Source organism: Physella acuta, unplaced genomic scaffold, assembly GCF_028476545.2.
Source record: "Physella acuta isolate Inbredline_101_S28 unplaced genomic scaffold, ASM2847654v3 ptg002455l, whole genome shotgun sequence".
Taxonomy (NCBI): Eukaryota; Metazoa; Mollusca; class Gastropoda; family Physidae; genus Physella; species Physella acuta.
Genome location: NW_026733938.1, coordinates 23,037 through 47,002, shown reverse-complemented (window position 1 = coordinate 47,002; position 23,966 = coordinate 23,037). Strand labels below are relative to the sequence as shown.

Below are 23,966 nucleotides of genomic sequence, written 5' to 3'. Positions count from 1 at the left end.
ATGAAATAAATACCCCAGGAGTCATCAATAAATGTCACAATTTTTACCCCCCCCCCCCCCCCTCAAAATTGCAGTTGAATCATTCTTAAAACATTTTTCAAAATCTTGTCTGAACTCTTATTTTAATCAATTACATTTTTAAAAGTTTTTGAAAATGCAGAATAACAGCCAAGATTAGTTTCATAACATTGCTTTTTTATAATGCTTAAGCGTGACTGCAGACCATCTGAACCCCCTCCCCCTACTAGTGTGACTTCATTTATGGACGACCCCTCAGCACAAGTATTCATTGTAAAGTTTGAGAATTATTACTTTAATTTTTAAAAATAGGGCTTTACACAGATCAAGTAATAGTTCAAATAAAACAAAAGCATTTTTATTACTAATTCATCAAATTTTTATTACTTAGTCCCATTTAAATATATACACAAAGAATACCAGTAAATAAATTTATGTCAAGGTCTCTTCCTCTCTGATGTACTGTCCTAAGTCTGCTTGGTGAAACACAACAATGGTCATTGGATCACAATTTCTACATGCCAAAGTGGACTTAGCAGCAACACCAAAACCCTGTAAGATTAAAAAATAATATCTAATTACAGCCAAGAACATTAAACTACCAAATTTATACAATTATCTGTTTCACTAAACGCAAATTCTACTATTTTATGTACTTTTAAGTGACTAGCTTTTTGCTATTTTATTTTTAACATATAAAATCTAATTTAGAAGGTAAATTCTAACAGTGTGGTATTCTTAGTTTTGAAAATATTTTTTTACCTCACAAACCAAATTAACAATGATAAGCATTTATTATCATCTCCTAATAACTTGAGTGAACTAAGACCAGTTTAAAAAAAGAATTAAAGATCAATATCTAAAATAGGAAATTAGGAATACCAAAGGCAGATCCTCCATGTTGTACACAACGACTCCCTGGTACTGTTCTGTACCTTCAGTGATACGCCCAAGCCCTGATTTCATTATGTGATGTCCATATAAAAACTGTTGTTCTGCATTGGGTTTAAGCCACACTTTGTGCTGCAGAATGCAAAGAGTTTTCACAATTACCAAACAAATCTTGAAAAACTATCAAAATTTAGGAATACCACTGTCTAAAATTTAGTAAAATGTTATATTTCTATGAATGTCAGGATTAATGAAGACATTTTTATTTGGTATGAAAAATGGAAAAAAATACAACAATCAAAATAATTCATTAAACTAAAACAGTATTGTCTTGTCTGCATACATAAAATAACCACAGTTATTCCTGTAAAACTTACCTTAGCATAAGGTGCAAGATAATCAAGAGCTGTTATGTGAAGGTGGAATTTTCCAGATTTGGTAAATTTACCAAAACAAGATCCTAGAGAAATGAGGTTTGTCCCAGCTGCTGAACTTCCTATTTTCAACATTTCTTCACTAAAAGAAAATTTTATTTTTTCACACAGATTAGTAATACAATATTTTGTAAACATTTTTGAGTCAATATGATTTTATAGTCTAAATATATAACAAAGCAATTAATTATGTTCTATTTAACCAGTTTAATGCTTTGATGTTTTGATATTTTTAAATTTCAAACTTTACCTATGGCGTATTCATTCCAACAATGAGCTTAATGAACTGTTTAAAGCATTCATCAGTAAAAAGTCTAAAAACTATATTAAGTATATTTGTTAATGGATATGTAATCTTAGTTTTAAGAGTAAAATAAATCAGATTACCTCATGTAATAAATCCTATCCTTGTGTAACCTGAAACAATATGTGCCATCTTGTCTGTCAATCAGTAGTTTGATATTTTCACCTATACTGTAAGAATGCAGAATGGCATTTCATTATAAAATGATTATTGTACATTGTACACATATGACTTGCTAATGCTAACCCTAACCCCAGCACTACCATACAGACTTATAAACCTAGTTTCTATCCATAAAACTGGATAAAACTACTGATCACATACTAAATACTTCATACTAATAAAAGCCTATTTTCATCAGAAGACACTATTATTATAGAGACTCTATTGCCATTGGACATTGGTAAACTTAATTAAAAGACCCTGACAGAAATGAGTATTCTAGATCTAGAAGTCTAGTTCTGATTACTAAAATGGACGATGACTTCACAATCAATTCAATCATTAAGTTAATAAAGTTTGTACAGTCTTAATAAAATATGAAATGGTGAGGCAGCAAAATATTAGACATATTTGCAGAATTAAAGCTAAATAACGAGACACAGTTTGCGAGACAATCTCATCAATTTAGTCTGATGCTGTTGGTGATTTTTTTTTTATAGGCCGATTCTAGCCGGAATAAGATACGCATGCGATACGCATGCGCAATGGAGAGAAACTACGACTTGCCTTAGCGGCGATGTTTTCGATGGTACTGCGCATGCGTGTGTTTACAACCGCAGAACCCTAACACCAACCCTTATCCTATCTTTAACCCTATCCCTAACCTAATCCTATCCCTAATCCTACCCCTAACCCTCATTCTAGCCCTCTAACCCTAGCCATAGGTCACTGCGCATGCGCAGAGCTATCTTTTGCCGACTAAGTGGAGACGTTGGGAAGAAAAATCTTCTGCCGAGTAGACACTTCGTTTTTTTTTCCCTCTTCCCGGGTCTTCCCTTGTGGAAGAAGATTTAAATTAGGCTAGGCCTTGCTAGAATGATAAATTTTGTATTTTTATCAATGGGGTATATTATAGGATTAATCTGTGTCCATTTTATCATTCTTCTATGATAATCAGGAATAATTTCCCATCAATATGTCGAATATGTTGCTACTCAGTCAGTGACTCTCACTCTCAGACCAGACTACTCACGACTGCAGTCACTACTCTCACTCTGACTCCTGATCTGATTCTAACCTAGATTTAAAATCTAAATACATACTGGTAAGTGTGTACACATAATGTTATAACATAATATTATAAAAAAAGAATAGTAGTTACTATTTGGAAATCTTTTCAAAGAAAGTAGTTGTTTCATCTTGCGTTAGTGGCCGCATGGTAGTGTAAGATGTAAATAATCTAGCGTATGGTCACTCTAAGTGCCGATAACTTAAAAATTAAATAAAATATGTAAAAACCTAAACTAATACAACATGCCTACTCGAATTCTTTTTAAGGTTAAAGAAAAACATTTATATATTTCAATTAAATCTAAATCTATAAAATTTTTAAGTAATTTACAGACAGGTATAGATCTAGAATCTAGATTTCAATACGGACAAATGATCGATTGCCAAGTCAGAGACGACAAATTCTTCAATCACTATTATATAACTATAGGGGGGGCCTAATCAACTTGGCTAAATATTAATATTAAATATCACTATCAATCTAATATCTAAGGGTGTACTATGTAAAAGTATATAGTATAGTATCGCTTTTAATTCAAAATGGAATTGATTCTGACAAGAGAAATCTAAAGATTTTAAAAAATATATGTATGCCTCCAATGTATAGTTTCCACTCCAGCGCTAGGGAAAACGGGCGCTCTAGACTAGACAGACCTCTAGGTGGAGTCTTCTCGAAGAACTGAATCCAACATGGATATCTTGGTAGATTGCAAAATCAATAGCCGGTGATCGGACAAAATAGAAGGATATGGTGGATGCCCTATGCTCCATAAGTAAGGAGCAAAGACAATTCAATCATCAAAGTCAATAATCAGTGTATAGTTTTCAAAGGAATAGATTTGTGCCCTCACAATAGTAATAAAAAAATTAAGAAGAACATTTCAGAAGTTTTTATTTTTTTCCGCCAAGGGGCAAAGGACACAGCCACTTTCGCCCCTACCCCCCTTACATTGCCTTACATACAGTACTCTACTGCATTGTCAAAAAATTCTTAGCATTCCCATTTCCTTTGACCATACACTCGATTGGATTGAATCAAGTCTTCCATGTCAGCATAGCAATAGCCAGTTTTCCCCCACATGATCCCATCTTCCTCAATCTTGCAAAGGTGGGCAACTTTCTTTATAAACCTAATATTATGTGTTAACAATTATTTTTTTATATAAGGGAGGGGACTCTCCCCCTGACTTTATGGTTTAAGATTAACCTCCCTTGACTGCTTATATTTAATTTCCGTTGTTAAGGATAACAAACACGAATATGAAAATGGATCGTATAGCTTTTTCTTAGTGTTTATTTCTTCATTTTATAGTACTACTTTATAGTATTGTGTAGGCCTAGAGTTTCAAAATACCGTAGCTTACTTTAAAGTTAAAACGAAATCCCTTTTTATAAATTAGAGATCATTAAATTATTAAAGAAGTGCTTGAAAATGTCGCACAATATTTTTCTGACTGAGATCCAGATTATTCATCATTATTTATATTTATAAATTTTATATTTTATAAGAGGTTAGGTCTAGATTTAACAAAAAAAAATATCTCTAAACAATCTTTGTCTATATGATATATTTTACACAAAAGAAAAATTACTTCTGACAGCATGAGTTTGAGTGCTTTCCAAAATCTTCCCCGGAATTCACTTACTGAGGCTAAACTTAGAAAATTAATTCAACTGAAAGAATATGCTTTTTTGAAACGGATCGAGGCTCTCAAGTTATTGTCAAATGAACAGATTTTACTACCCACAGTGAAAAATTCACTACCAACTTCTGACATTGCAGATAAAAAGCATTTAGAAAATAAAAATTTTAACACCAAAGATCCCGAATCTGATGAAGGTAATGAAAAAACTTCATTTAAGGGCTTGTTAAAAGTTGCTTGTAAAAGTGCTGACTGGTCATATCAGAGTAATTTTTAATAGTATTAGTAGTGTAGGCTATTACTACCCTGAGGCTGGCTCTGAATCTAACCTTGTCCTAAATGCGGATCATCAATTTATATTTATAACATCTACACACAGGGGGGAGGGGGTTCAAAATGGATGACTGTACATGATCAGTTTATATAAAAAGTGCCAACACGATAAGAGTACAAACGGTGTTAAAATTCTTTTCCATGTTAGGTATTCATTAATGGAAAGTAAATGTCAAGTTAAATTAAATGGTTCTACCTATAAATTAGTCATACTCAAACAGATTTAGTTGGTGTCACAAATGGCCATGCTTTTATTTAAATGTAAGTATTGTAAGGAACAGGGTGTAATGAGTGCTAGAGTGAAATATTGTTGTCTAAATAAAACTTTTTAAATACTACATTCTCTATACAGTTATACAGATCAGTCTCAAAAATCCAAAAGCTTCAAGAAGTCGCACAGAGAGTAAGGAAAACTATCAAAACCTCCCTACAACCTGCAATGTATTTTCTAAACTGACCAAAAGAAAAAAGAAAGACTCCTATAGCAGTCAGTGTGAAGATTTAACAGCCTTGTGCTCCGGGATTACTATCGTAGATAAAAATACTACAAGTGAAAAGAAGACACTGTGCAATCCTCAAACAAAACCACCAATAGACAGATTGTCTGCCGCAAGACTGAGCTTAAATAGTGCTGCAGTGGAATATGGCAAAAAATCAACAGCTGCCGTGGAGAAAGCACACAACAGAAGGTTTATGGGAAAAGATGATGCTAGGTCAACTAAGGTGTACCTTTCTGAAAAGCAATCAGGGATTTTATCTGATTGTGGCATGACAGTTCCTTGTGCACCACCGGCCACTCCAACAACAGGTATAAATTGGAAATGGTTTTTAAAAAACAAATTTCATTATTAAATTTGTTGTTAAAATTTTTTGTAGTTCATGGTTTACATACTTAAAAATTGATTTAAAAATGGTATATATATATATATATATATGTAAGTATATATATTTATATATAAATAAATATGTGTTTGTTAACTAATTGAGAAATGCAGGCAAAGACGACGGTCTGGTAAAAGTATGTTTTCTACATAAATTCCATTTTGTTCGTGGGGGGGGGGGGGGGGCACAAAAGAGATGCATCATAGCTTTCCTTTTTGTACTTTAAGTTAAGAATTTTTACTTGGGTTTTCCTTCACACAGACTTTTGCTAACATTTTAGCCTGTATGGTAGCAAAGGGCTATGTATTTTCATCACCTTTTGAAATAACTCTGTAGGTCTAATGTTCAAAATTTTCTGGAGGCAATAAATAAGCTTATTCAGTTTTGCATTCTACAGAATTAGAATGCCTAGGAAAAGAAATGAAAAGCTATTCATGTCATATTGTGCTTACTTTTAACACTTGATATGTAACATATACTCTATATTCTGTATCTATTTATTACAGAGCAGCTGAAAAAAATTGAATATATTCCTTCATTAAAAGATGTTAGAGTAAGTAGCTTACCAGTACATCAAGTACCCATTTAACTTACAAGAATAATTAGACAAGTATGACTAGGCTATTAAAAAATGAATGACAAAAAAATAGTTTTTAAAGATTGCTTTTTAAATCTTAAGTTAATTTTCTTTATAAAATCTTGGCTGGTTACTAATATATAATTATGATTAGTAATTACGAAATAGAATAGAAATGCCGAATTTAAGATTACCTTTAACAATCAATATATTGATCATTTTTAAAACTAATTCATACATAAAAATTATCCTTTCTAAAATCAATACTTTAATTTTAATGCTCTCTGACTAGCTAATAAGATAACATGATCTAAGCTGCTTTTTATCTAAACAAATTTAGTTAATATATAAAAAACAATATGGTTACCACCATTACAATCTGGTAAATACTTTATATTGCTCTATTTATTTAGTCGCAACGATTAGTTCAACGGAAGTTACAAACAATCGAAGATCGAGCAGCTAAAAAGGAGAAAAAGAAATTAGAAGATGAAGTGAAAATTGATAAAATGTCCATAAGAGACAGAAAGATAGCATTAAAAAAGACCCAAAGGCAGGAAGTAAGTCATACATTTATCTCCTTACAGCACTTTTACTACAGTGTTATTAATTTTAACTTTGTATATTCATAAGTAATTAAATAGTTCATGGGAGAAACTGAAAAGACATGACAAGTAGTCAATAACTATAAGGATTAATTTATTGAACAATTTTAAGTAAGGAATATTTAGTGACAAGTTGAAGAAAGCATTTTATGGTCCCGTATAAACTTGCTTATATTTTAAAAGGTAGAAAATAAAATATACAACACATCATAAAGATAATAATAAACTTAAATATACTAAAAATCTGTCATAAATGACGTCTCGCTACATACCAAACCTTATTTTCAATAGAAGGGGATGTTAATGAGCTGTTGTAATTTATCCAGTCTAAATATTTCACTACTGTTAAAACATGGTAGGTTGATATAGCTGGAAAAACACTAATCAAAATGACAACACTGTTAGATAATCCGGGTCAGTATCTACCAGATTTATAATTAACACAAAGAACAGCACATTCCCCCCCCCCCCCCCCAAGAGTGCAAAGTTCATAAAAACCCTCTGAATACAAATTAAGACTATCACAACTGAGAAAACCTGTTTAATGTTATTGAAATAAAAGATAATTAGTATGGTTTTGATACTTTGTTAATAATATTGCTTAATTCACCTGGACATTAGATTAACCCATACTATTCAATACTATGATATAAAGTGGTAATATTTTTTTTTTTTATAAATCTTGTTTCAGATATATGCATTGAATAAAGTGATGACTGATTTAGAAAACCAGAAATTCATTGACTTTATGGAGAGTGTAGAGGGTACCTAGCATTTTAGCTAGCAAGACACTGAATTCGTCTTTCAAACATTGGACCAGATCATCTGTTGAACTAATTTAGAGTGTACTCAAGGACTTTTATAAAGTGCCTTTTCAACTAGAAGTTCCTAGCAAGTAAAATTTGAGAAAATTACATTTTTAAAAATATGTAAATAACTATTAATACTGTTTAAATGGAGAAATAGTAGAAGCATTTATAATTCATAAAGTACATTTTTCCTTACAAATGAGATTATCATGAATTTTTTGTTTAATATGAATCAAATTGCTGTTGCCTAGTAAACTCAACAAGTATATGAACAAACAACAAAAATAAAAAAGCAAACAAATTGCAGTTTGTAACAAAATTTATTGTATCACTGTGTAGTGATCATTTGTTGTTTCTATTCATCTCATAAAAAAGAATTTTTAAAATGATTTTTTTAAATACTCAGTTTCTAACTCTAAGACCAACTACTCTTCAGTGATATCAGTATTATACATTTATTAGTTAACTGGATTTGTGATCATTCTTATAGCTTTTAGAAAAGTGTAAATTAAATTATTAAATATAATTTAGCAACAATGCGTTTGTGTATTTCTCTACTATCTGCAGTGGATATTTAATTAATTAAACAGGTCAATCCAGTGTCATCAGGTCCATCTGCAGACGCCCAAACACATTTTTTTCTGTAATCAGAAGAAAAACACAAAATAGAATAAAGCAGGAGTGATCTCCCCTTAAACCTTTCAGTGCATTCTGGTTTTGGATTTTAAAGTTTGTATTTTCAATTGGCTAGACAATCACCAGTAAAACTATGAGTTGTATGTGTATTGCAGTTCAAACCATGGATATGATTTGTAATAAAATGCAAATTACAAATTAATTTTGCCACCTTGCGGCACTCATACTAAACAATAATATGAGGAATTTGATAGTGGCCAATTTGCTTTAAAAATTCTAACTAAAAACTGGTTATTTTTGTGTAATAAAAATTTATAAGAGGTAAGATAAATAATTAGGATACACATACCCCCATTTACAGACAATCCTTTCAAATGTTTGCAAAGCCAGCAAGCATTCATTGGGCAAGTGCTGAATCTGAAACAAAGTTAACCACTGATTATGGATATTTAGCATGCTGCAAACCAACTTAAAAAACTGAAGAAAATCCAGTTAAATAGACACATTATGCTCACAACACTAGATGTGCATGCAGTTTAGTAAAACCTAAATTTTCAAGGTCTTGTAATTAAACTGCACAATTATTCTAGCCACTTTGCGGCACTCTAAACCAATTGATTAGTTAGAGAAACTTGACAGTGGCTTTATTTCCAGGTAATACCAATGTTATTTTGACACCATAGGTAGGCATTATGTATATAAAATAGTAAAGACTGATGGAATCTCATACAAAATAACATACATGTACAAAAATAAACCAACAAGAATGTTTTTAAGGTTATCTACTACTTCAACTCAGAATATAAACCTAAGAACAAGGCAGGAGTCAATGACAAAGCAATTAAGAAGGAGGAAGTAGCGTGGGTGGTGCTTAAGTGGGACCCCCAGGGAAAGCGAAAGAAAGGGTGCCCAAGAAAGACAATGGAGTCTTCGTAAAGAACTGAAGACAGCAGAGATGTCTTGGTAGGTTGCAAAATCAACAGCCAGCAACAGGACAAAATCGAGGGTTACAGATGAAGCCCTATGCCCCACAAGGAGTAAAGAGGATTAAGTCAAGTCACTACTTTAACAGTGGAAGTTTAATTATTCCAATTAATGAGAGCAGGCCTATAAAAAGTCTTATAACAATTTTCTTGACAACATTAATAAACATATAAAGCACACTTACTAATCTTTGTCTCTTCAAGTGTTTGCGCAATCATGTGCAATCAGATGCATCATCAACTTTCAGGAAGAATTTCAATGTGCTGAAATAGAAATAAAACCATCATGACAGAGATAACAGACAATGAATGTAGTTATTTTAAAAAAACAAATGAACATCTTAGTAATGCAATGCATACTAAAAGTAACCAGCTCAGCATCTAGAAAAAAAAGTTGTAGTCCCTTCAGTATAATCTGATAATAAAAAATTGCGTACATGACCTTATGTTTGAGCAGTTTAGTAGAACCTAAAATATTATGGCCTAGTAATCCAAACTGCGCTATTATTCTCGCCACTTTGCGGCACTCTAAACCGATTATATGATTAGAGAAACTTGACAGTGGCTTCATTTACAGCAAGTGATATTTAAAACAAAAACAGTTATTTCTATAGCCGCATTTACTTTCCCAATCTTAAGTAAGGTACCCCTCAGAGCTGGGTAGACTCAAACATCCTAAGGATTAAAATTTATAACAGGTGACACTTCAACATCAAGCTACTTACCTGTTTTATTACAATGTAGGAATAATCACCACAAGGAAAATACACTGAAGCTGAAATATGAATAAAAAGTTTAAGGCATTACTCACAACTAACATTTAATGTACTTTAATCCAAAAGCTTTAGCCTAGTCATAAATAATAATAAACATGCAACTTGCAACAATTTTTTTTTTATCTTGCAAAGAAAAAGAAGTGACAAATGACTAAATTAAAAATGAAAACATATCAAAATGTGTGAGCAGTTTAGTAAAACCTTAAAATATCCAGGTCTAGTAACCAAACTGCACAATTATTTTAGCCACTTTGCGGCACTCTAAACCAATTGTCTGGTTAGAGAAACTTGACAGTGGCTTTCATATCTAAAGTGATAACATATTACATAATGTGCTTGTATGCTTACAATTATTATTCAAGCTTCTAGTTATTTGGCTAATATTAGTAGGTATAGATCATGATCAATAATTTTTTTACCCTCAAGTCAATTCAGTCCATAGGCCCACTTTAAAATAGCCTGCCTGTTCCAGCTGGGGTAACAGTATTGACATTGTCATGCTTAGACTGCAGTGTAAACAGTACACAAAATCAGAGTGTGGGCAGCTGTGTGTAAAAAAAAATAGTTAAGGGAAACCATAGGGCATATTTATTTATTGCATCAATTTTCAATAGGTCTATAGTCTATAGAAGAGGCGTCGCCTGTTGGTGTGGAGTGTGTGTGTGTGTGTGACACCAAGATGAAATATTGCAAAATGTATACAAGAAAAATGCTTTTTGCCAGTTCAGTTAATGAATAATGAATAATTAGAGTTAAAAAGTCTTATAAGTACACATACATAATCTCAACTATACATACACACTCAAATATATATATATATATATATATATATATATATATATATATATATATATATGCCTATATATACTTTTTTCCTTTGGTATGTGTAGGGGTGGGGTGACACCCGACCCGACCTAGCGACGCCACTAGTCTGTAGCCTATTAATATAGACGCTATTGGCAAATTACTGAAATTTTGGCCTATCTAATTCTAAAATTAAAAATACAAGATTTTTGAAGACGGATATAAATAGCCTATGTTTACTATTAACTATGCCAAGTTTAACTAGAATTCTAGATCTACTTCTTGTATCTAGATTAGATTCTAGATCTAGAATAGATAGAATGTAATCTGGACTTATCTAACTCAACTACTATAACCAAAGACTGATTCTAGCCGGAAGAAGATGTGTATGCGCTACAATAGAATTACTTGGTTTTTCGTATCTAAAATATCTAGATTTCTAAATGTTCGTTGTTTAGACTTCTTCAGAGTAGTCAAGTCACTTTGAAAACTAAATAAAATAAATAATCCTCCCTGTACATAGTAGCCTACTAGAAATTCTTAATAAATAAATAGGCTTTATACTTAATATTTAATAATCAAGCGCGATCTATCTTCTATGTGGGGTGCTGGGAAATTGCGAGACGCGAAACTGCGAGAAGGGAGCGAAAACCGTCGGTCACGTGATATTTTTGCCTAGCATTTTACCACCACCCGATACTTACGCAGGGTGGTGGTAGGATGTGATGCTATCTGCAAAAATTTTACAGCGACCAATTTACAGGGATATTTGATGCATTTTTCAGTCTTTAGCGATAATTAGGCCTAAATAAACTAATTAAGTAATGAGATTACAAACTTCCTGTATAATTTATTTTTACTAGGGCCTATTTAAATTTAAGGAGCAACTGTGTTGTTTCAAAACCACCGCTCTCTTTCTTGAATCAAAAGTTACACTTATGACCCCGACCACATTAATTAGTAGGCCTAAATTTTTTCTTTAATACGGTGGAGGAGAGGGGGGAGCGAAAAATAATTCACTGAGGTATTGACTTTGAATGACATTGTGGCAATCTGGTATACTTTTCTACCTCGAAAAAACCAGACAGTATGATATTAAGGTCGCGTTTATTAAGTCACAATGTTGATTTAATGAGTGGGACGGTTCGAAATGTCATGTAGCCTATACCGACCCCCTCAAACAGCAGCTTTTTCTTTCTCATGCAGATTTAAAACCTTGAGAATGTTTAGAATTTTGAAAATCTAGATATAGAGAATCTAGATTTTAAAAGATAGTCTAACATTATATTTTCTTTATGAACTCACACTGACCCGTCTATCACGACGGGATTTTTCTACCGCTGACAAGAAAATTAGACCGGCGGTCAGAGGATGTTAAGAACAAGATTGTTTAATATAAAATCAAAACTAGATCTAGCTAAGCCTAAAAAAAAAGAACACACAACATTCGTGATATATCAGCTTCTTTAGTTTATAAGTTTATAACTATAAAAAAATACGAAACAAAATTTGTTTTCGCAAATTGTGTCTCGCTATCTCACGCGTGATTACGCAGGTATGTCTCGCATTTTCCCGCCTCGTCATTTCGCAATTTCCCAACACCCTACTACTTCTAACTAGATTCTAGATCTAAATCTACTAGATCTAGATCTATCTACTATCTAGAATCTAGATTTTCATTGAACATTAATTTTCATTAAATTTAAAATGTAACATTAGTTACAATTAGTAGGCCTAAAATAAATAGTAAATAATAGATCTAGACTAGATCTAGTAAATTACAAAATTTGTTAAATAAAATAGATCTAGATTCTAGATCTAGATCTATAGGGCCTAGATTCTATAATTTTTTAATTAGATTCTAGTAACAACAAGCAACAGAAAACTCAAAATTAAATTAAAAAAAAATTATTAGGCCTAGGCCTATTTTTAACTATTTTAATTTTAGGCCTACTATAAATTTAATAAACATACCTAGAAAATCTAGATCTAGTCTACCTAGAATCTAGAAATTTAAATTAGAGCCTACATTTCTATTAATATTAAATAAACAAAGAAAACTTGAACGTGAAGCATACATCGTGGACTAGATCTAAACTTTAACACTGGCCAAGGGTCCCGTCTATGTGGCGTGGGTGTCCTGCAGTAGGTACTTGAGGGGGGGGGGGGGGGCTTAGCCACAGTCAATTGCCAGATTAAATTTCCGGAAGAAATCCAGATTAACTTTAAATGTGAACGTTGCCAGCATAGCACGTCTACCCAAACTTCAATTTATAACTTTTTTCCCCTCCATTTCGATAGCTTTTATATTGTTACAATTTGTTACCCCAGCTTATTTTGAACTTGGGTGTTGCTTAGAAGAGAAATTCTGGGACACTCGTTATGATAATATTCAATTGTTACTAACTAATGGTGTATTTTTTAGAAGCGTGACTTAATTTTCTGTACAAACCTTTCGCTGTTGTTGAGATAACAGATGCAAATTGTATCAGAAAAAAAACCCCAGACCAGTGGCGTCGCTAGGTCGGATGTCACCCGGTGCGGCACTTCGTGGTGTCACCCCCCCCCCCGAAAAAAAGTAAAAAAAAAAATAAAAAAAAAAAAAAAAAAAAAAATATATATATATATATATATATATATATATATATATATATATATATATATATATATATATATATATATATATATATATATATATATATATATATATATATATATAATCAATAATGGAACTGTCAAAACGCATTTTTCTTCTGTACATTTTGCAATTCTTTTTGCCTTGGTGTCACCCCCCTATATGGTGTCACCCGGTGCGGTCCGCACCCCCGCCCCGCCCTCGCTACGCCTCTGCCCCAGACCATCAGTATACGTTAATAAACCAAGGGTGAGGTAGAACACCACCAGAGTTTCTTCCAGGCATCTCTTCGGGTGGGGGGGCGAAGCCCCCCCCGAAATTTTTTTACCGCCCCCCGAACGAAATTAAATTTATATAATTTATATAGAAAATATATACTTTTAACAGTGTCCGCCCCCCCCGATGAAAGTCTACCGCCCCCCCCCCCGAAAATTTCAAGTGCCCCCCCGGAGAAAAAAGTCTGGAAGAAACACTGAACACCACTCGTCGACCGCCCAAGTGTAAGGAATGTCGCGGGGTTCTCGTAGGAGCCACATGATGAACTGCCGAACTGTTTAGTAATAGTAGCCGCAATAAAAGCCCACCGGGAAAAAACATAGATGCCAACGTGTAAAAATGGAGAGGAAGAAGGGGTGCTCTTGGTCACATGGCCGCGTGGGAGGTGGAGTACACCGTGATACAAACGCATATGGCCTCTCGGAAGCCACCGGCTACACTGCGCAAGGGCTCCGGACCGGGTATAAAAATTGTATCGCAGACCTTATGATATTTTTATAGACAAAGAAACAACTAAGTTAATTTTTTTTTTGCAAAAAATCTAAACATCGGATATTTCTAAAATATTGACTGCGCATGGTCAATATAGAGTATTTTAATCAATTTCTAATTTTCGAAAGCAAATTTCTAAAATGTAAAAGAAGCTATAATTCAGTTTCGAACATTACTTATTTAAAATGCAAAAGTGTGACGCCACACTATCTGTCATCACACCCCTCCCCCTCCTCACACATCAGTTACAAGTTACAAGATTACGAAACCCCCTTTCTCTCATGAGTGTGTCATCCTTTATCGACGACTCCTAAGAAGAATTGTGTGGGTCACTATAATGTTAAGAACTGCACAATTATATAAAACGAGCCGGCCCGCGGCATAACATACGCCGCTATTTAGTTGTTTCTAATTTTCAATAATTCATAATTTGTGAATTCGACAGTACCAACGCTGACACTGAAAATATTTCTTTAAAACACTATAAGTAGCTCGTTAAGGACCATAACCCCCCCCCTTCCTTCCCTCCCCCCCCTCCCCCCCCCCTACGTTTAAAATCGTTGGCTCTGCTTGTAAACATTTAGAGTGAACACAGCTCACTGAAACCATGTAGGGGTGGGGAGGTAGGGAGAGCGTTTGCAGCTTGTTTTCTAACGGCTCGAAGAAGAGAATTATATATATAGATCTTGTTAAAAATCTTATAGTTATACTGTTTAAACATTAATTTAACTAAGTAAAGCAGAATATTTTTAAAAATTTAGACAGCCTACAGTCTACAGTGATATGTGGAAAGGGTGGGGGTGCAAAATTGCAATATTGATAAGATCTTCTAATTATATATAACCTTATAAATTGAATTATATAGTCTATTCGTTGAAACCTCAAAAATGTAAAAATTAACATTTAAAACTTAAAACATTTTTGCTGATCTTTAATTAAGAAAAATGTCTTTTCTTTCGTTCACAAAAAAATTATCGTTTTTAATTGAACGCGAAAGGGGATCAAAACAATCTTCCGGATATCGTCAGTTCCATAAAGAAAGAACTAGACACAAGCAAATAAAAAACATTGTTTTTATCTATAAATCAGCTGCAGCAAGTTTATCCCGATTTCATAACTATAAAAATAAATAGTAGCAACAGTCCGAACTGTAAGTCGTTGTCTATTGTATTATATAATATATTATGTTTAGTATTGTTTAGGCCTGCAAAAACTCAAAATAATTCAATGGAGTAGGGAGGCTCACTAAATCTTAATTTTAATTTTTTATTTTTTTAACCAATACCAATAAAAGCTAGAGATATTTTTCTAACTAACTAGGCACTACATTTGATGATTTTAGCTCATTATGAACTAAAATACATGATTTTAATTATTGGTGCCATACAGCTTAGCTGTGAAAGATTTTTCCATGACAACCAGTCTGAGATCTGATTCCTAAAGTTGACCTGAAAACTACCTAGGAGGTTCGTAAGGATCATGTGTGGGGAGGGGGAAGTGGAGGTATGCTGCAATAAAACGAAATCGAAAGGATACTCGTAACTTGGTTATGTAATCTATTTACTATATTTTTAGCAAACGCCAAATGAATGAACCAAAAATAATCACGTATAAATGTTTAAAAATATATAGATCTAAACTTTTTAAAGGTATTCATTTTCACGTTTTATTCAGTCTTGATTAACCCTCTTGAGACGCCCGGGCCGATCTATCGGCCGCCGGTTTTATAGCCAAAAAGACGACCGACCGATCTATCGGCCGGGTCTCAGCCGCGATAGTAGAAGCCACACGATTGGCTTTCTAGTATCATATCAGCCAATCAGATTGCTTCTAACTGTTATAGTACATATCTAGCACTTCAATGGCGACTTCCATTGAAAGTTTGCCTCATTATTTTGTTTTTTATCGATTTTTTTAGTGCCGTGAGTCCTATCGTAAATTTTCTTATGTCCAACAGTCCAGTCATCAAAATATACTAAAAATATACTTAGAAATTCTAATGTAGAAATAATAATCAGTAAATTAGTTCAGATTATTGAATAGATGTTTGTGTATTATTTAGATTAGCATTACAGAGAGAAAAAACGTATTGTTATACAAATTTACTGTAATTTAGTGCCGTCATTTTTTTTTCGTGCATAAATTATGCAAATATGAAAGCTCACATATATATATGTTGAGATTTTTATTAGATTTATAAAAATCATATTAGCTCATTCAATTTCCTAATAAATAATATATATTTTTATGCATGTAAAATAATTATTTTATTTTTTTCAAAATTTTTTTGTGATACAAGTGCAAAACTTGAAAGTAGGCTCCGTCTTCTTAGCACCGGCTCTCTAAAAAAGCTACGTCTTAAGAGGGTTAATCAGTGTAAATAGGAATGTTTAATTAGGACAATTATGCATAATAATACATAGATTGAGTTAACGGCGGAATCTAACCCTCCTTCCTTATCCAGCATGGAAGCTTTGTCTAGGCTGAGTTTTAAATATTAAAAAAAAATATATAGGCATAATAAAATATCTGTTTTTATTTTTAAAACTGTCGTTGCATTAAATTTCATCACATGTGAGCGAGAAATGCATTCCAAACATCGCCACTCATAGGCTGTGCGTAGTGACGGCTCGCTCGCGTTGTTTTGTCAACGAGAGAAACATCGCCCGTCCGAAGCTAGATCCAGGTGGAGTTTTAATACTTAAATTTGTATCTAGAGCTGGTGTGTAGATCTAGATAGATCTATTTAAAGATTGTTAGGCTACGCCTATCACTTTAACGTTGATCACTTGTGAGTGAAAAATTATGCAAATTCGTCACGAGCCCGCTTGCGTTCTTTCGTCACGCGAGCGTGTGCGCAAGTCCCTGTACTGTGTCAACTAGATCTAGATCTAAGAATGCAAACTTTTGTTTATGCAGGCTGTCCTCTAATATAATTATTATAATTTATTAGCCTAGCCCTTCTGGATCTAAATCATAATAATCAATTATATAAAAATGAAAGCAAATGAAAATAATATTAACTATAATTCGATCTAGTAGTAATTAGTAATAATAAAATCAAGTAAATAATTTAGCACCTAGACTTTTTCGAGATCGCGTTTCACCACGAGATCACAGGTTTACGGGCTTTTACAGAAATACCAACTAATTCCTATCTTCCCGTGTTCAGATCGAAATACTTAATTAATTTGTCCAGCAATGTAAAAATCAAAATTGGAAAATATTCACTTAACGCTCGTCAACACAAACGTAGTAAAGAGTCGATAGAGCCACCTAGGCGAACGTCTGCCGCCCAATAGCGGTCACGTGGGTTATGGAATTTTTACTTCTGGTGGTGACCGTTTTGGAGAATTTTAAAAAAAAATTAGCGCATGTAATATTCGATTTATTTTTACACAGACTGTTAAATCTAATATTGATGTACTTTCGGTTTCCGATCTACATCGTAGTTGCTAATATTTAAAAAGATCTACGAATGTTTGTCGGCACCACTTTTTGAGCTTCGGTCTTCATTATCCAAAGCAATTTATAGCGTTTCTCTGGCATATTTAGCACTGCCAACTATAGTTTGTTTACATTATGTGAAAAAACCGCAATTTTTCACGAGGTCCGAAACTAAGCGTCCGGTTTAGGACGCCATGTTGTTGTTACAGAGGCGTAGCGACCCTTCCCGGCGCCCGGGGACAAACTTTTCGATTAGCACCCCCCTCGAGATTTTGATTTGCACCCCCCCCCCTCAAACTTTCGATTTGCACCCCCCCTCGAGATTTTGATTTGCACCCCCCTCAACCTTTCAATTTATTTTTCCAACCCATTTTGGCGCCCCCTAAGCTCGGCGCCCGGGGACATGTGTCCCCCCCCGCCCCCCCCCCCCCCCTCGCTACGCTACTGTGTTGTTAGCAACCAGAGACGCTTTCAAGTTAGTTATCCTTGCTATAATAAGTATGCATCAAATACTCTCACCAATACCAATCTGAAGGGTAGATCGATGTGTTTCGCGGGCTTTTATAGCCTTGTAAGATACCTATCATCACATGGCCAGGTAAAAGATCACTAATGATTCTCAATTAGCCTAATTACGCAGGAAATCAAGGCCAAATTGTGAGCCCATTTGAAATAATATACAACCCTTTTAGCGTCTATTGCGCATACTTCCGTACAGCATCCATCACAATAGCGATGACGTCACAATTAAAAATTACGTGCTTTCAGTGACCTTTTTTGGGCGCCGATTTCTTAAAATGGTTATAAAATAATTACAATATTTTTTCACTAAACGATCAGTCTAATGATAGCCTACCGTACAGTGCCATTTGGACACCTAACAGACCATTATTTAAAGTTTTTAAACAACTCAAACTATACCCATGTTTACGTTTGACCTACATTGTCGGAAGCAAATTTTAATTTTTTTTTCTGGCAAAAATAGCTTTGTCATCTTCAGATAGCTTAAAATACGCCATTTTTCGCGTGATAATTATTTTTAATGTTAATGTTAAGGTGGTCTCTCGAACAAAGCTGAAAAAATGCCCAATCGTAGGCCAAGGTGTGGTAGCCATGTTCTGGTTAGCAACCAAGGACGCTTTCGAGTTAGTGAGCCTCGCTAAATGGAGGTGACCGAGTTGACAAGAATCCTTCCCTTCTAATTTCTTAGTCTTCCAATCCATCATATTGTTTTTAGTTTTCATTGTTGACATGGATTAAAAACGTGCTATGTTAGATTTTGCAATCAAGAGACCGTAAAAATTAAAAATAATAAAAAATAAAGGTAAAACTCCATTTTAGCGTATTTTATTCCCCATTTCACGTTCACCTCCACCAACCAGTTGAGCGTATTTTTTATTTTATTATAAACTACAAATACTACAATATATAGCCTAAACACAACAGAAAAACACAAAAACATTGTTAGGAAACCACTCCGCCTATTTCTTTATGAATTTTGGGTTTAGTTTTTAAAATAAATTTTGTCAAAACTTGAGAAAAATCCAACATTTAGAGTATTGAATGTGTCTTAGATTAGAGTCTAGATCTATTTAGATCTGGATTTAACTTTTTTTTTCTCATAAAAATATGTTAGTGTCACTTAAGATTTTCATGGCAATGGGTTAAATAGAAATGCATAATTGCAAGGCATGAGTCTATAAATTATCTTACATGAACTCACAATGACCCTATGTTTAGAAATTAGGGTTTGGCATATGGTAGGACTAGGATTATGGTAAGGGATAGGGTTAGATGATTAACATTAGATGATTAGCAAGATTCTATTATATTACCGGACACTGGTATAAAAATTCCCTTGACATACAATTGACTAGAGAGTCATTTGAAAAGGGAACTTCACTTACTTTTTACTATTTGTAGTTGACGATGAATATTATTTAAACTCTATTTGTAGTTTGCTATTTTTAGCTGACCAATCATATTTATAGTCCTGCACATGCTTGCATATATTTTTTAAATCAACTTGCGGATGACATTTAACTTTTTGATGATGAGTCAACTGCTCAAGTGGTTGCACATCAGGCAGCTTGGTTTTGTCACATGTGTTCTATTCCTTGTGGCTCAGGGTTTCTATTTTGCTTTTTATTTTCCTATTTTACTTAGTAAATGAAGACGAGTTGTTGAACTTTTTTAGGGTTAGGTTTTAGGCATTAGCTGTTAGGGATCATTGTAAGTGATAAGGTTAGATCTAAAGAAATTAGACCTATATAGCAGAACATATTGCATAATTACTTGGAAAAATTCTTTTCTCTGATCGGTCAGTTTATGAATAGCTTTCTAAGGGCTATTCATAGTGAACTATGATTAGCTGCTGCCATCTAATAATATCTAAAGCTTCATTGAGTAAAGTAACACTATATAACTGTACTCTGTATTCAACTTGAACTTGTATGTACTGGATGGATAATTTTTAAATGGACGCGAGCGAGAAAAGTCTCAAAGGTATTTGAGAGGCCCATTAATTAGTTTAAAAATCATGCATGGCGTAGTTACAATTAATATGGTTATAAACTCCTGTCTGTCTGGTTTTTTTCGGACTTTACTAAAGATTGGATGTATTTGATGTTTTTAATATTTTCGGTAACTAAATAAAAAAAAAAGCAAAAATAATTTGGTTTTCACATGTAATGGCGGCATAAACAATGGCATCCTGCTATTTGATAGGCTGCCATAAATTTTACTCTACACATTGTTAGCTAAAAAAAGAAAAACTAGGTCATGGGGGTTTAAATTTGCATTGTCATTTAAAAAATTGATCTGCAAAGTTTTGTAAACAAATAATTATCAATCACGGAGTTCCTGTACAGCCAATCAATATGTGTCTTACGAAAGTGAAACATCCGGTTATAACTTAGGCTTAATGAAAATAAATAGAAATTTAGCCTTAAACTCAACAAATTATTTTCAAGTTCTCTGGATTTGCAACTTTTATAGCATTTATTCTAAAAATATAAAATTTCTAAATTAATTTTAGCCTTTAGTTTTTATTTTTTTTACGGTCTAAATCTAAAAAAGTACGTTTTTATTCCATGTCAACAACGTTATGGAAGGATTCTCGTCAACTCGCTCTTGTCCATTTAGAAACCTAGATCTAGTAGTAGAATCCTAGAACTAGATCTGACAGTACTGCCTCATTTATAATTCTCATGTTAACATTATTTGTGTTGTAGATGTCATCAAAGAAAGTAAACTCAACCGCCACAGCCAGACTTAAACAAGACTACATGAGGATAATGAAAGACCCCGTGCCTTATATTCAAGCTGCTCCTGTGCCATCTAATATTCTTGAATGGTGTGTGCATAGCTTTGTAATTGCTACTGATAATTTTTTTCAAAAGTATAACTATAATATTTTATAGGATAGGATATGTTATTGTTAGACCTGTTGTTGTTCAAGTTATAGGTTTTTAGCAATAAACACCTTTTACTTCAAGGCACTGGCTTATTTATATAATTTTGATTGCTATGTAATAGCTTTTTATCTGTATAAATGATTTATTTAAGAAAATTATATATTTATTTTCAGGCATTATATTGTTGAAGGTCCAGAAAATTCACCTTATGAAGGTATACAATGAATTAAATTAATTTCTTCATAATCAATACACATAGTGGGACATTAGTTTAAATAAATTATATCTACATGTAAAATCAGTTTGATTTTAAGTTTAAAATATTGTACAAAAGACAAAATGTTGGTTTAATAAAAAATTGTTTTTATATTTTACTAAATTATGTTCACTCAAACTGTTTTAAAATGTTGAAATGTTTTCGCAGGTGGGATTTACCATGGCAAATTAGTTTTCCCCAGAGAATTTCCATTCAAACCACCGAGTATTTACATGCTGACACCTAATGGAAGATTCAAGTGCAACACAAGGCAAGAGTCATTTAATTTATTCCTCAAATATACTACATGACGTGGTGGTGTCACTTTTTGCTAATTTAATTATTGTTTAAGGAATCATTAATTCACCCAACCCCAACACAAAAATATGACCCATCTAAAAAATATCTATCTTTCAAAGCTGTTATTATTAAATTAATATAGATTTATTTATTTTCATTTTACATTATTAATAACATGAATCGCCCAAAAGGCAGACTCCTGTCACCCACAGAATGTGACCTAATAGAAAAAACCATTTAAATTTAAATAAAAATTAGGAATGTAGAGAAAAAAAAATACTTTTGTTAATGAGCTGTTTTCTCTTTTTATAGACTGTGTCTGTCAATTAGTGATTTTCACCCTGATACCTGGAACCCAGCTTGGTCAGTGTCCACTATTCTGACTGGACTCCTTAGTTTTATGGTAAGTTGATTGATCTGGTTCTTCTTGAAAGGTTGGCAGGGCAATGTATATTATTGATCTTGGTTAAGGTTGAGATTTAAATAAAATAGCTTTGATACACATTATTATGAGATGGTGTGGTCGAATGTGACTGCTAACCTGGCAGTCTCGAGTTCGATTCCCAGTAAAGCCATGAGTGCACCCAGCTCTTATGGGTACCTGACTCATGTTGGGGAAAGTAAAGGCTGTTGGGCATAGTACTGACCACAGGATCCCTTTATATGCTTCACCTGCTCCCTGGACCTTCAGTTTTATAAAAGGATACTTCACACATCATAAGCATTCTAAGAGTTGTCATTGACTATTTTTCTGGGCTGAATGGGCAGAAAAAAAAAAAGCTAACTCTTCTTAGATAATGCTTCCAGCTACCTATCAAAGGCCATTGATCATTCAAATTATTCTCTTACACCACTTATTAATGCTTTAGTTTATGCTTGTTTATTAATTTGCATAGTACTAACAATGCCTGTATACATGTACTTGTATGTACTAATTAAAACATGTAGGCTTAATTATTATTTATTATAATAAAAATATAATTCCAAATTATTTTTCTAGCTAGAGAAAAGTCCAACCTTGGGAAGTATTGAAACGAGTCTGTGCACTGTGAGTACTGTTTTTCTAGCTGCAGTTCTCTTTTGGTTTAAAGCTGAATCAATTTTTTTTATTTTGAATTATTTTAATACCAAAGATATTCTTTCTCTTTAGAAAAGACAACTAGCTGCACAAAGTGGGTCTTTCAACTTGGCAAATAAAACATTTTGTGAATTGTTTCCTGATGTTGCAGATGTAAGTTCAGATATTCTAACATTTCTTTAATTTTTTTTATTGCAAGAAGAAAATAAGGTTAAACATTTATTTATTTATCTGAAATTAGTTAAATAAAACAAACATTGAATAAAAGTAAAAGCATGTTTTTTTTCAAAAAGTTATAACACAGTCAAAACAAATTTAATGTGTTTATTTTAAATCCATTTATTACTTTTTACCTTTTTGTGTGCAGAAAATTCGAGAAAACTTACGAAAACAAGCAGAAGAGTTTAAGAAATCAACAGAAACTGGTAACCTTTTGAACAACGGAGACAGCAATCTATTCCACAATGGTGTGCCACAAATTGCTGACAATGTCCATCGGGGTGGAAACAGGTGGTTTCTGCGTGGCACAGTGACCAACATGCTTTTCCTGGCAGGGATAGCGGCTTTTGCTTTTGTCGTGAAACATGTTGTCACAAATGTTGTTGATACAATATAGTCTTGTGGCATCGTAAGTTTGACTGGGGTGGGATGCTGTGACTTTAGCGGAAATGAGAACTGTTGATATGATATATTTAAAAAGCTCACTGAAAGAAGCAGAGTTGTTATTTTTTTGGGCATTTTTTCCTTTATGCAGCAACATGCCATTAGGTAGAAAAATCTGGTTCATATGACAAATAAAAACATAAATGCTAAATACATTTTTTTCTCAAAACTGTAAAAATTGACATTTCTGTTAATTCTTGTGAGCCATTATTTCACACACACATACATACATATATGTATATATATATATATATATATATGTATATATATATATATATATATATATATATATATATATATTTATATATATATATATATATATATATATATATATATATATATAGATATAGATATATAGATATAGATATATAGATATATATATATATAGATATATATATATATATATATATATATATATATATATATATATATATATATATATATATAGATAGTATATGTAAGTATGTGTGTGTGC

The 23,966-nt window shown here is 32.9% G+C and overlaps 3 protein-coding genes and 1 long non-coding RNA gene across 9 annotated transcripts; 2 read left to right on the top strand and 2 right to left on the bottom strand.

The window, feature by feature from the left end:
- Positions 1-375: 375 nt before the first annotated feature.
- Positions 376-3,079, bottom strand: LOC131933332 (60S ribosome subunit biogenesis protein NIP7 homolog). 2 transcript variants are annotated; one of them, XM_059290119.1, is made up of 5 exons: positions 2,972-3,075; positions 1,731-1,812; positions 1,287-1,425; positions 901-1,041; positions 376-570 (listed from the first exon to the last, which is right to left on the bottom strand). In XM_059290119.1, exons 1-5 carry the CDS (start codon positions 3,006-3,008, stop codon positions 451-453), a joined length of 519 nt encoding a protein of 172 aa, XP_059146102.1. In that variant the 5' UTR covers positions 3,009-3,075; the 3' UTR covers positions 376-450. The 2 variants fall into 2 exon arrangements, with proteins under 2 accessions (XP_059146102.1, XP_059146101.1); XM_059290118.1 differs by having other exon boundaries at positions 377-570; positions 1,731-1,817; positions 2,972-3,079.
- Positions 3,080-4,110: 1,031 nt separating this feature from the next.
- LOC131933330 (uncharacterized) lies at positions 4,111-8,128 on the top strand. 4 transcript variants are annotated; one of them, XM_059290113.1, is made up of 6 exons: positions 4,111-4,211; positions 4,482-4,720; positions 5,209-5,664; positions 6,245-6,291; positions 6,729-6,875; positions 7,612-8,127. In XM_059290113.1, the coding sequence occupies exons 2-6, from the start codon at positions 4,483-4,485 to the stop codon at positions 7,690-7,692; spliced, it is 969 nt and encodes a 322-aa protein (XP_059146096.1). In that variant the 5' UTR covers positions 4,111-4,211; position 4,482; the 3' UTR covers positions 7,693-8,127. The 4 variants fall into 4 exon arrangements, with proteins under 4 accessions (XP_059146096.1, XP_059146097.1, XP_059146098.1 ...); XM_059290114.1 differs by having other exon boundaries at positions 4,112-4,191; XM_059290115.1 differs by having other exon boundaries at positions 4,121-4,153; positions 4,464-4,720; positions 7,612-8,128.
- LOC131933331 (uncharacterized) lies at positions 8,036-13,093 on the bottom strand. 2 transcript variants are annotated; one of them, XR_009384932.1, is made up of 6 exons: positions 13,007-13,093; positions 10,544-10,669; positions 10,074-10,123; positions 9,534-9,612; positions 8,715-8,782; positions 8,036-8,370 (listed from the first exon to the last, which is right to left on the bottom strand). It is a non-coding gene; the product is annotated as an uncharacterized LOC131933331 (long non-coding RNA). The 2 variants fall into 2 exon arrangements; XR_009384931.1 differs by having other exon boundaries at positions 12,958-13,056.
- Positions 13,094-15,337: 2,244 nt separating this feature from the next.
- On the top strand, positions 15,338-23,721 carry LOC131933333 (ubiquitin-conjugating enzyme E2 J2). The gene is made up of 8 exons (XM_059290120.1): positions 15,338-15,481; positions 21,012-21,133; positions 21,368-21,408; positions 21,619-21,721; positions 22,063-22,153; positions 22,751-22,798; positions 22,901-22,981; positions 23,196-23,721. The coding sequence occupies exons 2-8, from the start codon at positions 21,012-21,014 to the stop codon at positions 23,442-23,444; spliced, it is 735 nt and encodes a 244-aa protein (XP_059146103.1). The 5' UTR covers positions 15,338-15,481; the 3' UTR covers positions 23,445-23,721.
- The last annotated feature ends 245 nt before the right edge of the window (positions 23,722-23,966 follow it).